This window comes from Panthera tigris, chromosome B1 (genome assembly GCF_018350195.1).
Source record: "Panthera tigris isolate Pti1 chromosome B1, P.tigris_Pti1_mat1.1, whole genome shotgun sequence".
NCBI lineage: Eukaryota > Metazoa > Chordata > Mammalia > Carnivora > Felidae > Panthera > Panthera tigris.
The window spans coordinates 104763379-104777902 of NC_056663.1; the positions used below are offsets into that span (position 1 = coordinate 104763379).

General features: G+C 35.4%; 1 protein-coding gene across 1 annotated transcript in view; it reads right to left on the bottom strand.

Moving 5' to 3' along the window:
* Positions 1–5677: 5677 nt before the first annotated feature.
* LOC102964925 (bifunctional heparan sulfate N-deacetylase/N-sulfotransferase 3) overlaps positions 5678–14524 on the bottom strand; it is a 185597-nt gene continuing 176750 nt past the window's right edge. The window contains 3 exon segments of the mRNA XM_007087621.3: positions 5678–6048; positions 6051–6114; positions 10953–11055. Coding sequence (XP_007087683.3) covers positions 5957–6048; positions 6051–6114; positions 10953–11055 — 259 coding nt within the window. The 3' untranslated portion in view covers positions 5678–5956.

Sequence of the window (14524 nt, forward strand, 5' to 3'; positions counted from 1 at the left end):
TAAAAATTCAAATATCTCTCCCTCATCCCACACTCTAGTCTTATTTTTTTATTTATTAATTATTATTTTTTTAATGCTTATTTATTCTTGAGAGAGACAAAGACAGAGTGCGAGTGGGGGAGGGGTAGAGCGAGAGGGAGACACAGAATCCCAAGCAGGCTCCAGGTTATGAGCTGTCAGTGCAGAGCCCAAAGCGGGGCTCAGACTCTAACCGGAAGATCATGACCCAAGCCAAAGTTGGACACTTAACCGACTGAGCCACCCTGGTGGTCTCTAGTCCCATTTATTAAAGGTAACTCGCTTTTACCTTTTCTGTTCAAGTTCTGTTGATTATCTCCATTATTCTATAATTCCAAAATCCATAATTTTTGTTTTTGTTTCTAAGCTCTTTTTGTTATGTTTGTGGCTTTAATAATGTACTTAAACATAGATTTCTGCTGCACTTACCACAGGCCAAAAGCAAACCAGAGTGTTCTCCAAAAAAAAGTGAGGAACGAGAAGTTGAGCTTCCCAGACTCAATCTCTGCGTGCAATATTACCACCTAGAAAATTCATGGCTTCTGCACGGTGGCATAATGTGTGAGACAGGGAGAGTCAAATGTTATAAAAACTGATGAGAAAACAAAGCAAGGGGAAAACTGGTTTACAGTGATCACATTTGACTTCCATTAACAGACAGGGAATTTGAGACCCCAATTGGGAAAGTGACCTATCCAATGTTATTTAGTTAAGAACAGATATTGGATTACATCCAGTCTATCTTCTTTGCTATTTTAGTCGCACCAAGGACATCCCTATAATTAATTCGGGATAGAAACAATATGGCTTTATCAAGTTGATCACAGATGGGAGTGAGAATTTGTCAATATTATATTTTCATCGCCTTTTATTATTTTTAAAATTATAATCTTTAGCTTCTGAAAAGTTTGTGAACATATTCATTTTCATATGATGTAGACTTTATTTTCTGATGGTATGTTTTGTGCACCTTTAAAAGTTTTGTTTGCTTTGAAGGACATTAATTAAGCTCTAAAAAGATACATTAGAGCCCTAGAAATATATAACGTTTTGAAATTCCATTTCTGTTTAAAGTGGTTGAAATTTAAAAAAAAAATTAAGATTCAGAATATTATTTATCAAATAGAGAAAAGAAGACCAGTCTTCTCTGGTCCAACTGTATAAATTATGCATAATATTTAAAAGCAAGATCTGGTATCCATTTGTTATTGATTTGAAATAGAGCATTTTGGCATCAGATATGTAGACAGCAGGCATTTCCTGTACTTAATTTATTCCCTCCTAACCAAGAAGCAGCTTGATGTAGACAGTTTTATGTAAGGTTTGTCACAGATCCTGTGTGTTTTGGAAATGTTTCACATTTCATTAAGTTTAATTCAGTTTCTGTATGATAAAATGTGGGTAAATACATTCTTCCTAACAATATCTTGGAGACTTTATGCTGCGAGTAATGAAGTTGTAAAATTTGCTTTTATTTCCTTGAAAGGGTTTGCTGGGCAAATAGAATATTTGCCTAAATCTGGCAAGTAAATGTCTTTCTTAAATACTTATTGACACTAGTCAAAATCACTTTCTCTAAGAGATGCTCCAAAGGAGATGGTGAAAATATAGTGGGTTCCAATTTTAGTGATTTACTGTCTTTGTATTTATAACTTTTAGGAATAGGCTGAGAAATTATAGAAACTCAAAGATTAAGATTCATATAGGATCAATGGATGAAGGTGCAAGGAGAGGTTAAAAAATAAATTTCATATAGTAATAAATAACTGAATAAATTCTTTGTGACATTTCTTAACAGCAGTGAATGTGTAGAGAACTCTTATAGACAACAAATTGAGGACAAAAAAATGGCAAGAACTAGTGGTAGCACTGGGTGGTGGGAAGTGGCCCCCAAATTCTGTTAGGTACCCTTGGCCACAGGTGAGTGGTATACTGAAAGTAGAGTCTTGGTATTCTTGGGAATGGAATAAATGTTGGTGTGACCAAGACATGGCTTGATCTTTTGAAATTTCTCTTAGGTAAAGTAAGTGAAGAGAAGGTAAACATTTCTAGCCAATACAAATAATTTCTTAAGGATTATCCACCACAAGTAGTCATTGTTCTTTCCATGACTGCCAACTATTTGGGGATCGGTGTGTGTGCTCGGGGTGTGGTGGGCAGGTAGAAGGCAGCAGCTATGTTGTGGGTGGTAACCAAGCAGAGCCACTTGCGCAAAATAGAAGTCAGCTATAGAGTGTAATTTGAAATTGGAGAAATACCTTCGTACCAAAATATTTGAGCAGTTCAGTGCTTCCCCATTAGTTAGAGACTTCAGGTTAAAACATATGTCTTAGAAATTATAGTACTGATATTTCTGGAAAGCATAAAGTTATAATTCATTATAAGCCACTAATGTTGATGGGGTTGGTTTATTAACCAGTCACTAGTTGGGCCTGGAGTAGATGGAACATGGGATGACACATATAGACAGAAAATAGGGAGGTCAGATGTATTCCAGACTGGAGAACTATGTGTGTGGGAGACAAACCTATGCAGAAATCAATTGGTGTATGTAGATGGGGGTGATAGGGTGAGTTACAACATGAGAAAATCTGATATCTAGAAAAGAAAGGGCTGGAATAGAGAAGAAAATGTTTGTGGAAAATGTGGTTAACTCCCTCCACTTTCTCCCTCCCTCCTTTCCTTCCTTCCTTCCTTCCTTCCTTCCTTCCTTCCTTCCTTCCTTCCTTCCTTCTCCTTCTTTCCTTCTTCCTTCCTTCCTTCCTATCCTTCTTCCTTTCTTCCTTCCTTCCTTCCTTCCTTCCTTCCTTCCCTCCCTTCCTTCCTTCCTTCCTTCCTTCCTTCCTTCCTTCCTTCCTTCCTTCCTTTCTCTTTCTTTTTTACCAGACATTGTTTGTTTTGACAGATTTTTAATAAAAGAGAGACTAGCTATCACCTTTTAAAGCTCTAAAGAAAGGAGCCCATTTGTCGGAAGCAGACCAGAGTGCTGGGAGTAAAAAATGTTGCAATCATTCAGGTTCTCATGTGTGTTTCTCTTATTCCCTTACTCTAGGATCCCATGGGTATCCCTAGGAGTTGCTTTATTTCTATTAGAACTAAAAAAAAAATCACTAATATTGATTAGAAGGATCTGTGGGAGGTTATATTACTAAAAATAAACTTATTTCCTAATTGGAGGTTTCTTATCTATCTTTCCATTTTGAGTTATATTGGTGGCACCTGTGTTTTATAACCACTTCCCACTCTGTCCCAGGCAAACACAAACAATCAAATATGTACTTATTACCTAAAATCATCAGGCCCAAGCTCCTCATTTTCTTATCACAGTTTATTGTTGTATATATGAGGTACCATGCTACTATCAGAATTATATCCAGGTTTTTTATTTTAAAAAACTCAGAGAAAAAATGTTTCCAGTAATTTTCATTCAATGTGAATGACAAGAATATCATAGCTATAAACATTAAAATAACCATTTCATTTCTTCCTAAGGAAGTTCCAATTTTAAGCAATGAAAAAGGAATTCTATACAAAGCTAGTTTTAAATCACATTAGCTCTCATTCTTTTCTCGTATGTATTTGTTACTTTTAGAATAGTGTAATAATCAGCCAGAGTATATAATGTAGAAAGTATGTATGTCCTCTAGAATTTGATGTTGCCTCCAAGATACATTGAGTGGTCAAGAATTCTTTCAAAAGTTTGCTTCTATGGACAGCATAATACCTGTACTGTGAATGAGTCAATTTTGGTATGACCTCTTCCTTTTTCTTTCATTATACAAGCATCCAGTAGGGCTTTTTTTAACATTTATCTTAAAGGGTGGGCTGTAGAGCTAACTCAGTTTACCTAGACAAAATCATGCCATTAGCAGCTTTGTTTAGAAATTTAAATGCACATCTCATCATTAAAACATAAATGTATCAGTTTTTCTTTTTCTGTTTTTATCAAGTAGAAATGTTGTCAAAATAAAAGCACGATACCATATGTAACTGCTGGCGCCTGTTCTCACCACACATGCCCCTCTCAAGCCAATTTTCTTAAATTAGTGGAGTTGAAAGACTACACTCATTTCCCTACCATGCTGGGCAAGTGCTGCTTTGAGAAAGGCAGCAGTAAGCATGGAGACTGAGTTTACCGTATTTGTCCAAATGACTCTGATTTTCTTTTACTGTAGGGGCCTTAAAAACTTGTTCTTTCTCCATTTCTTTTGGCTATTAGCTTGTTTGTTAAAAAATGAGTGTATCATTTGGGTACATAAAACTTTTAAAAAATATTTAATTAATAATTATAATGTAATTTAACAAATTTGTAGTAAGTGGAAGGATCTCAAAATTTGTTTTTAATTAGCAAATAATTGATAGAGTTTAGTTTTACGCATTGTAACGACAAGGAAAATATTTGGGTTGTAGCTCTTCCTTGGGTATCTTTTTTTTTTTCTTCTGACCATACTTTTCATAATATTTTTAAAAGCTTATATAATCATAGCAGGGAATTTATGTACTACTTGATTTTTTTTATGTGTAGAGTGAATTTAAAAATTAAGTAAATATAAGCAGAGGTCAATAAGTATGATTATTTTTTTTTTAAGATTAGTCATATGATCATTTAAAACTTAAGCGTAAATATATTTTAGGAATCGTGTCTACCTCATCGTTGTACCTCCTCTATTTAATTTAGTAGATAATCCATAAATTTAACTATGTTTTATTGTCCTCCACAAGAGAATACACCAAATATTCTTTAAAAAATGGGACTTAGCCCTGCTTATTTTTTCTGCCTTATATTGAAAGTATCATGGGAAATATCAGATTATAAATCATATGTCAGTGGGGTTTTTTTTTGTTACAAATCTCTATATCACAATTTCATTTTAAACTCTCTGGAAAAATGTAGTTTTTCTATAATTTAAAAGTAAATAAATAACATATCATCTAGAGACACTGTGCTTAGTTTTCCTTTAATAGATTTTGTTCTGGGGAAAATTTTAAAAAAAGTTATTCACTTTTAAAAGTCAATATGTTTCTGTAGATGACACATCCTTCACATTCTGTGCAAGTATTTCTGTAGAACCAGTGAGGACTATTGGAGTAGATTTGTAGCTCACAAAAAGAGGATTTACACTGTCAATAATATATCTTGAGACCCCTATAATTTCTCCCTTTTAGAGGATTCAGTGAGTACACTTTGCATTATTATTTACTGTTTTGGTATACTCAGTGTGTTTCCATACACCTCTCAATGGCTTTACAATGTATCTCAGTATAACAATTACATTATGACAGAGGAGTCATTAATTTTTACATAAATGCACTAGAGTATGTGTATGAAAAATCACTTTTGTTTTGCTATAGCACTTACCTTTTTATTTTGATGCACATAAACCTCATACATAACCTTTCCACTCTCTGATCTAGCACAAATGGTCATTTACAATTCTTTCTAAATATTCAGTGGATTTATATCTTGGCAAGCATTTTTCATGGGTATTATGCCTTTGGCATTTTATGCTACATTGTGATGTTTCTTTTGCTTCTCGTTTTGTAGGACACTTTATAGAATCAAAGAATAAGAAAACATCATACAGGCAAACAGTGTTCTAAAGACCTACAGAGACACAATCTTAGTTGATATATAAAACAGTAAATATTACTATGAAATGGACAATTCTGCATTTGTGTTTGATACTTATATCGGTTGCAGTTGACTTCCACATGTGTGCACAGTAGTCTACAATAATCCCACAGGCTCAGATATGGATTAAGAGAAAGGCCATAGGCCTCAAGGCTCATAACAGATATTTTGTCTTTTCTTTTTTTTCCCCCCCTAATCATCCACATGCCAGCACATGGAAGGAACTTTGTTCTTTTTTCTCATTTGAAGAGGTATATTTTTAAACAGCCTTTTGGTAGCTTCTGGAAGCTTTGGGAAAGGTGAATGTCACATAGAAGATGGATTCTCAAGGAGTTTTCTCAGTGCTATCTCACTTTCTGCAGCTCCTGTCTGAGCCAGGATGGCAGAGGCTGCCCCAGTCTGTGCAGTAGCTTTGAGAGTTCCACGTTGTGATCTCTGTAGTAGCTTGATAGAAATGCTCTGCTCTGGTGGGACATAAAAGTACATTTCACTTTGTTGATTAAAGCATACTTCATATATTTTGATGATGTTTAAATCTGCATCAAGTATACCATACCCGGGTTGAAATTTATATTAAGAATGTGGGCTATTTATTTAGCACAACATGAACACAGTGACTCTCTTCCTCAAAATAGACACTCTACATACATACACTTTTTTTTTAACGTTTATTCATTTTTAAGAGAGAGAGAGCATGCCCCATACATCCACTGTTTTTACAAGGGAAAGAGCTTTTGTATTAAGCATGTGATTTCTTTGTGCAGAATTAAATGTTAACTCAATCGTGTTGCTTGAAAAATAGCTGTAACAATTGATTGGGTTTAATATTATGCTCTATTAAAATCATCCTAGCTTTGGAGAATGTTAGTTTGGTACATCCATAATATAAAATACTCCTTTGTCATCATTAATTTGCGTTTAGATTTGGAAGGTACACAATCCTTTTTTTTTTTTAATGTTTATTTATCTTGAGAGAGAGAGAAAGAGCAAGAGTGGGGGAGGGACAGAGAGAGAGAGGGAAAGAATCCCAAGCAGGCTATGTGCTGTTAGCACAGAGCCTGTCACAGGGCTTGAACTCATGAACCATGAGATCATGACTTTAGCCAAAATCAAGAGTTGGTCACCTAACCAGCTGAGCTACCCAGGCACTCCCATAATACTGTCTTAAAAGATGTTTTAAGGCATATAAAGCTTAAAAGTAAGCTTAAAAATGCAGTAGGTAAGAGAACCTGGGTAGCTCAGTCAGTTAAGTGACCAACTCTTAATTTCAGCTCAGGTTATGATCTCACCATCATGGGTCATGAGATCAAACCCCATGTCAGACTCTGTGCTAGGGAGGAGAGGCTTCTTAAGATCTCTCTCTCCCTCAGTCCTTCTTCCTCTGCCCCTCTCCTGTTCTCTCTCTCTCTCTGTCAAAAAAAAAAAAAATGCAGTAGGTAAACCAGGTAAACCTCTAACCTATATTTGAATGATTTCACCCAAGGAAGGAAAAGAATGCCTTGCAAACTATCCTGACTTAGTGGGGGACAGATTTTGCTTCAACAAAGAAAAAAATATTTTAGTAATTGAAACTGCCAAAAATGGAAAGGGCTATGCTATATATGGCATTTCACGGGGTTCATAAATAGGTTGGATTACTGTTGTTAGGAATGTTTTTTAATTTTAATTTTTTTTAATGTTTAGTTTTGAGGGAGAGAGAGACAGAGCATGAGTGGGGGGAGGGGCAGGGAGAGAGACACAGAATCTGAAGCAGGCTCCAGGCTCAGAGCTGTCAGCACAGAACCTGATGATGGGCTCAAACCCACAGACTGTGAGATCATGACCTGAGCTGAAGTCAGACTGAGCCACCCAGGCGCCCCTGTTGTTAGGAATGTTGTAAAAGGGAGGATTTCTGCAGCTGTATCTGTACCTCCTGGCTTTGTACTATTCTGAGATTTTTGGTTGAGCTGAACCTTTAAAAAGTTTTTATTTAATTCCTTGTGCTATCTTTTAAAATGTCATATCTGGTACTCCATTTTAAATGTTATAGAAAAAAAGCCTCATTTTGTATTGGTAATTTCAAAGTAAGCGTAATTTTTATGGGAATCATGCTCATTGGAATTAAATAGAATATTTGTGCTATAGTCTAACCATTACTGTGATCAAAGGAGAATCCAAACCACTGTGTGATTTAAGTGTCACTCTGTCTCATTTCTGCTCTTGTTTTTCCTCAGTCATTGGCTCTAAAACCACCAACAGGCCCAGCTGGCATATTCAGGCAAAAGAAAAAGGTAGAGCTAGAGGCTCTTGAGTGGCTCAGTTGGTTAAGCGTCTGACTCTTGGTCTTGGCTCAAGTCATGATCTCATGGTCCATGAGATCAAGCCCCTTGCATGGAGCCTGCACTGACAGTGTGGAGCCTGCTTGGGATTCTCTCTTTCCCTCTCTCTCTCTCTCTCTTTCTCTCTTTCTGCCCCTCCCCCACTCATGCTCTCTTTTTGTCAAAATAAATAAATAATGAAAAAGGAAAAAAAAAAAACAAAAAAGGTAAAGATAAATTATATTTCCCAGATATCTACCTCTGGGAACCTGATCATTCTGTGCCTCCTTTGCTGCCAGCCAGACCTGGAATCTAGGGATGAACCCTAGGTCTTTGTGCAGAGTTTGAGTTTCTGAACTTCCCCATTATGTTCTCTCTTAATGGCTCACTTTGTGCTATTTCTCTTTATGACTGAAGTCCTGCTTGGAACAACAGCAGCCTGGGGCTACCCAGTTCCTGCCAGCCTGCTCCCTAAACTTTCCACAGAGCAAGTGATTGTCCAACATCTTAACTAACTCTGGAACTGAATCTCCTAGGATCCACTTCTACTCTCCATCCCTTTGGAGTTTGGATTGAATGTCTGATACTGAGGATTATCTCAAACTCACTTCAACTTATTGGCCTTTGGGGCATCATTTTTAACCCTGGCTGCCTCTGTCAGTGCTGCCTATGTAGATAACCCTAGTCCTGTGCCCTATTATGTGTGTATGTGTGTCCCCATAATCCTGTCACCTTAATCAAGTAACTCTTTCCTCTTGTTGCTCTGCTCCCTCATTATGGCAAGATAAATGTTATGAGATTTGCAAAATACAATATGTTCTATTTTGGAATCTAATATATTCAGGCCAAAAGTTACCAGAACAGAACTTTGTCGTACACAAGACTTATTGCACATACGTTGTTATCTGACACTCATTCATAAGGGGGAATTTTTTAGATGGTAAAATCACAGATAAGAGATATGCTAATATATCTCAATATAATCTGACTATTTCATGCAAACTCATGAGGAGATTATAATATATACTTATATAATATAAAACCATAATAAAAAGAAGGAATCATATAATACATTCAAGATCAGGTATTTTATTTGCCTATTATTAAAGAGTCTATTACATACTTTTGATTTGGAGAGAGAATAGATTTTAGTGGTATTAATTTAGAATGTCAGTTTTTATTCTTTTTCTATACTGTATTTTCACAAACCAAGTACAAGTAGAAGGAGGCCAACAGCTTTCTTAATTTACCTGGATTAAATGTCTTCTATGATGTTTTGGTGACAGTTGGGTACTGACATTTTTCTGTAATAGGAAGAGAAGCAGTGTGGTGACGGTACTGCCTGCTCTCATCCGTTCTACACATTTGTGCTTCCGTGATCTCTGTGAAGGCTTCTTACTCTTCCCTTTCCTCTGGTCACTATTTGCATAAAATCAACCACTTCTACTCCTTCAAATAAACCTAGTATATACATGATACTGTGATATAAGAAATATATGTGTTGGGTTTCCATCTCTGGTTCCTGGCACAGAGCTCCTAAAACCCTTGCAATTTCCTGAGTAATAGGGGTGAGAGGAGTATCTTTTGTTATTCATAATAAGCCCTTTTCAACCATACCTAAGTTTATGCTAATGAGGTGACTTCAGGCGGGGGATGGTTCCTAGAGGAACCAAACACATGCTTAGAGGGTTGGAACTCAGCACTCCCCTCTGATCTCCAAATAAGGAAAAGGGACTGTGGATCCAGTTAATTACTAATGGCCAGTGATTTAATCAATTGTGCCTCCATAAATGGAAGCTCCATAAAAACCTTCAACGAAGGACTTGAGAATGTCAGGATTGGTAAAGGCACCCATGTGCTGGGAGAGTGGCACACCCCAAACTCCACAGAGAGAAGCTCCTGTGCTTACGACCCTTCTGGACCTTGTTCTATGCACTTTTTCATCTGGCTATTCATTTATATGCTTTATAAGAATAGAAAGTAAAAGTGTTTTCCTGGGTTCTGTGAATAGTTATGGCAAATTATAAAACCTGAGGAAGGGGTCATGACAGCCTTTGATTTGTGGCCACTTTGGACACAAGTCAGTAACCTGGAAACCCATTACTTGCTATTGGAGCCTGAAGGGAGGGCAGTCTTATGGTAGTAGGCCGTTTACCTGTGGTGTCTACACTAATTTGGGGTAATTAGTATCACAATTGAGTTAAATTGTAGGATACCTATTTGTATTGCATAAATTTGCATCATTGCTTGCTATGAAACTCTACACATTTGGTGTTAGAAGTGTCTGAGTTAAAAACAGTCCAGAATTTATTACACAGAAACCTTGTTGAGAGGTATAGAAGTATTGATATCCTAAAAGTTTGGCTTTTCTTCTCTTTCTTTACCACAAAATCTAATAGTATGTCTCAGTATGTCTGTGTATGATAGGAGTAAAATAAAATGCTACGAAAGATGTTCTACAGTGTCTTTTAAGCATTTTAGTTTTAATAAATATAATACATAGCTTTGACATAAATGAAAATGATATATTTTATATTAGATTCTTGAAATATCATAGAAATTGCCCTTTAGTTCCTAAAATCAACCAAAGAAAACCACCAAAGAAATATTATGCAGGCCACACTTACTACTATAGAGTAACTTAGTGGGAAAAAAATAGAAATCTTTTGGTCCTACTTTCAATTTCCAGTTGATGTATTTCCTGTCTTGGTTTCAGGTAACATTTTTAGTGCTAAAATTTTTGTGAATGTTTCATACTTTTTGTCATGAGATGTTGCCTTCTTTATTCTACTTCAAAATAGAAACTTCTGTTGTTTTCCTTTATTCTTGCATGACAGGTAATATATCACTGGAAAAATCAAAACAAGCAACCTGGATACATTGAAATACAGATATCACTTTTAGTTTTTGGAGGGGCTACATTTTGATTATAACTACTTTCATAAAAAAATACGTATTACTTATTGTTTGCTTATTTAGTTTGCATTTATAAGCTCTGTACTTACATCAGGATCCATTGGAGGGTATTTTCTTCCTTTGCTTTTTCCAAGGCATTTTGTTTTACCTTCTTCCAATAACTGACACCAGAAGCCTTTATGAGAATCAAACCTAAAAAAAATTCAAAATACAAAGCACAAAAAAGTATTTTGCAAGCAATTTCTAAGACATAATGACCAAAAACATGAATATATTTTTGGATCTTAATCTATAACCAGAGAAACTGGTATATTTTTTGACTAAGTCATTTTGCATAAAGTCTTTTGGCATACTTCTAAATTCTGAGTCCATCTGTCATATTTGTGAGTTTGCCAGATTCCTAATAGAAAAATTGTCAGCAGAAGGTCTCCTATTAATAGAAATTAATAAGCCTACCTTATTCCTCTGGAAGGAAAAAGTTTTATAAATTTCAAGTCAGTTCTTTTCCTGTGTAGGGTTTAGAAATGACAAGTCAGGTTTCATCCATATTTATGGACTTACATAGTACTTGTACCATACAATTGCAGACTAATAGAAAAGAAAGGGTTTTGGTGTGCTATGGAGTGACTAATTTTAGCATTTTCTGGCTATAATCAATTTAATTTTCTTCCAGAGCACTTTCTTATTTCGGTATGAGCTCTGTATTAAAGTAACTGTACCTATAAATGTGGATTTGCATGGCATAATTGTAATCAAAATAATAGTAGCACATTAAATTTATATTTTATTTATTATTTTTAGTATATTTTTTGTTTTTATTTTAATTCCAATTAGTTAACATACTAAACTTATGTTTTAGTTCACCAAAATGTTTTTACTTTTTATTTTTTTTAAAGTTAATTTATTTCGAGAGAGAGAGAGCATGGGAGGGGCAGAGAGAGGGAGAGAGAGAGAATCCCAAGCAGGCTCTACATGGTCATTGTGGAGCCCTATGCAGGGCTTCAAACAAAATAAAGGTCAGAAATAGACCAACACATCTACAATCAGTTGATTTTAAAAAATAGGTGCCAAGTAAATTTGATGGGAAAGAACAGTGTTTTAAATGAATTAATCTGGAAAAATTGGATATCTATATGGGAAATATGAATATTGACACTTACACTGTATAAAAAAATTAACTTGAAGTCAATCCTAGACCTAAACTTAAGAGGTAAATCTATAAAAATTCTCAAAGTAAACAGGAAAGACACATAGGGAAAACACAGGGTAGTTCAGTTGGTTAAGCATCCGGATTCAGGTCAGGTCATGATCTCACGGTTCATGAGTTCGAGCCCTGCATCAGGCCCTGTGCTGACAGCTCAGAGTCTGGAGGCTGCTTCAGGTTCTGTGTCTCCCTCTCTCTCTGCCCTTCCCTTGCTCACGCTCTCTTAAAAATAAATAAACATTAAAAAAACAAAACACAGAAAATCTTTGTAACCTTTATTTAGGCAAAGATTTTTTTTTTAATGTTTTATTTATTCTTGAGAGAGAGAGACAGAGCATGAGTGTGGGAGGAGCAGAGCGAGAGAGGGACACAGAATCCGAAGCAGGCTCCAGGCTCTGAGCCGGCATCACAGAGCCTGATGTGGGGCTCAAACTCACAGACTGTGAGATCATGACCTGAGGTGAAGTCAGAAGCTCAACCGACTGAGCCACCCAGGCACCCCTTTAGGCAAATATTTCTTAAGGTGAATGCTAAAAGAAGAATAATGATAATTTTGGACACATCAAAACTAAAAACTTTTTTTCTAAAACACTTAAGAAAATTAAAAGAGAAACCATGGATTGGACAAAGGTATTTGTAAAACATAGGACTGGACTACATATGTAAAACATAATAAAGGACTTGTATCACAATATATAATTCAACTCAACAAAAAAGATGATAATACCAATAAAAATTGGGTAAAAGTTTGGAACAGATACTTCATCAAAAAAACATATGTGAATGACCAATAAACAAATGGAATTATTGCTTAACATAATTAGTCATTAAGGAAATTCCAATTAAAATCACAAATGAAATACCACTACACGCTCACTAGAACAACAGTTTAAAAAGACTAATATGAAGTGTTGGCAAAGATGTGGAACCTCTAGAATTGCTATACCTTTTTGGTAGAAATTAAAATATTACAGCTACTTTGGAAAGCTTCTTATATATCTTAGTATATAATTACTATATGACCCACCAACCCCATTTTAAGGTGTTTACCCATGAGAAATGAAACATGTCCATACAAAGATCTGTACACAAATGTCTGTTGTAGCCACAAATGGAAACAACCCTATGCCTATCAATTAATGAAAGGATGAACAAATTGTGTTATATCCATAAAGTTAATAATAATGATTAAAAAAAGAGCTAATTACTGATAGATGTAACAACAGGGAGGAATCTCAAAAGCACTATGCTAAATGAAAGTAGGTCATTGGTTGCTAGTGGACCAGGAGTGAGGCGAAAAGGATTGACTGCAAAGAAGCACGAGGAAACTTTTTGGATTAATGGAAGCGTTCTATATGTTGATTGTGGTCGTGTATACAATGTACGCATAAGTCAAAATTCATCAATCTGTACATTAAAATAGGTAGATTTTATTAAATATGAATTTTACATCAATAAATCTGATTTCAAATTATACTGTGATTGTGTATGTATATGTATGGATGTGATTTGGAAGGTACTCTTTATGTAGCTAATCTAGAGTTTTTATAACATAGCCCTGTGAAAAGATTGCAAACCTAGATTTCTGCCTCTGTACTGGTTTGGATATTAGAGACACTAAAGGATGATTCACATCCCACTTATGCAAAGCCTATTTCTCATCATTACTGACACAATTGTGTGAGATCAGGACACAACATGGTATGTCTTCATGTTATTTATATTCTTGTTTGAATCAGTAAGACAACTGAATAAAGTAGTCCCATATTCAGAGGCACAAGAAAAAAAAAGCATTAATAAAGACTATTACTTAAATAATCAGTACATGAAATCTGGAAAGTTCTTTTATTCATTCATTCATTCATTCATTCATTCATTTGAAAACTGGGAAGTTCTACTTTTTTAATATTTCTACTTTATTTTTTTTGAAAAAGAGAGAATGTGAGCAGGGGAAGAGCAGAAAGAGAGGGAGACAGAATCTGAAGCAGCCTCCAGGCTCTGAGCTGTCAGCACAGAGCCCAAAGTGGCGCTCAAATTCACAGACCATGAGATCATGACCTGAGCCAAAGTCAGATGCCTAACCGACTGAGCCACTCAGGCACTTGGAAAGCTGGGAAGTTCTAATACAACAAAATTTCTGGAAATCTGCTATTGATATAGTATTTTTCATAAACATTTTGTCCTTAACAATTTCTACAATTGAATTCTGACTCATTTTAAGTATTTAAGTGATCAAAATTCAGAATCCAGACCATTATTATTTTTTTTAATAATATACCTAACTCTAGATACATGTCTGGAACATACATATGCCTTAGGACAGAACATTGTTTTTAAAAGACACAATGAACTTCACACATAATATAATTAAGAATCAAAATAAAAATAGGTTTTTCTTTCATCTCTGCTAATTGGTTACATCTTATGCAGCAGGCTGTCATGCTTGGCTTTATTGAG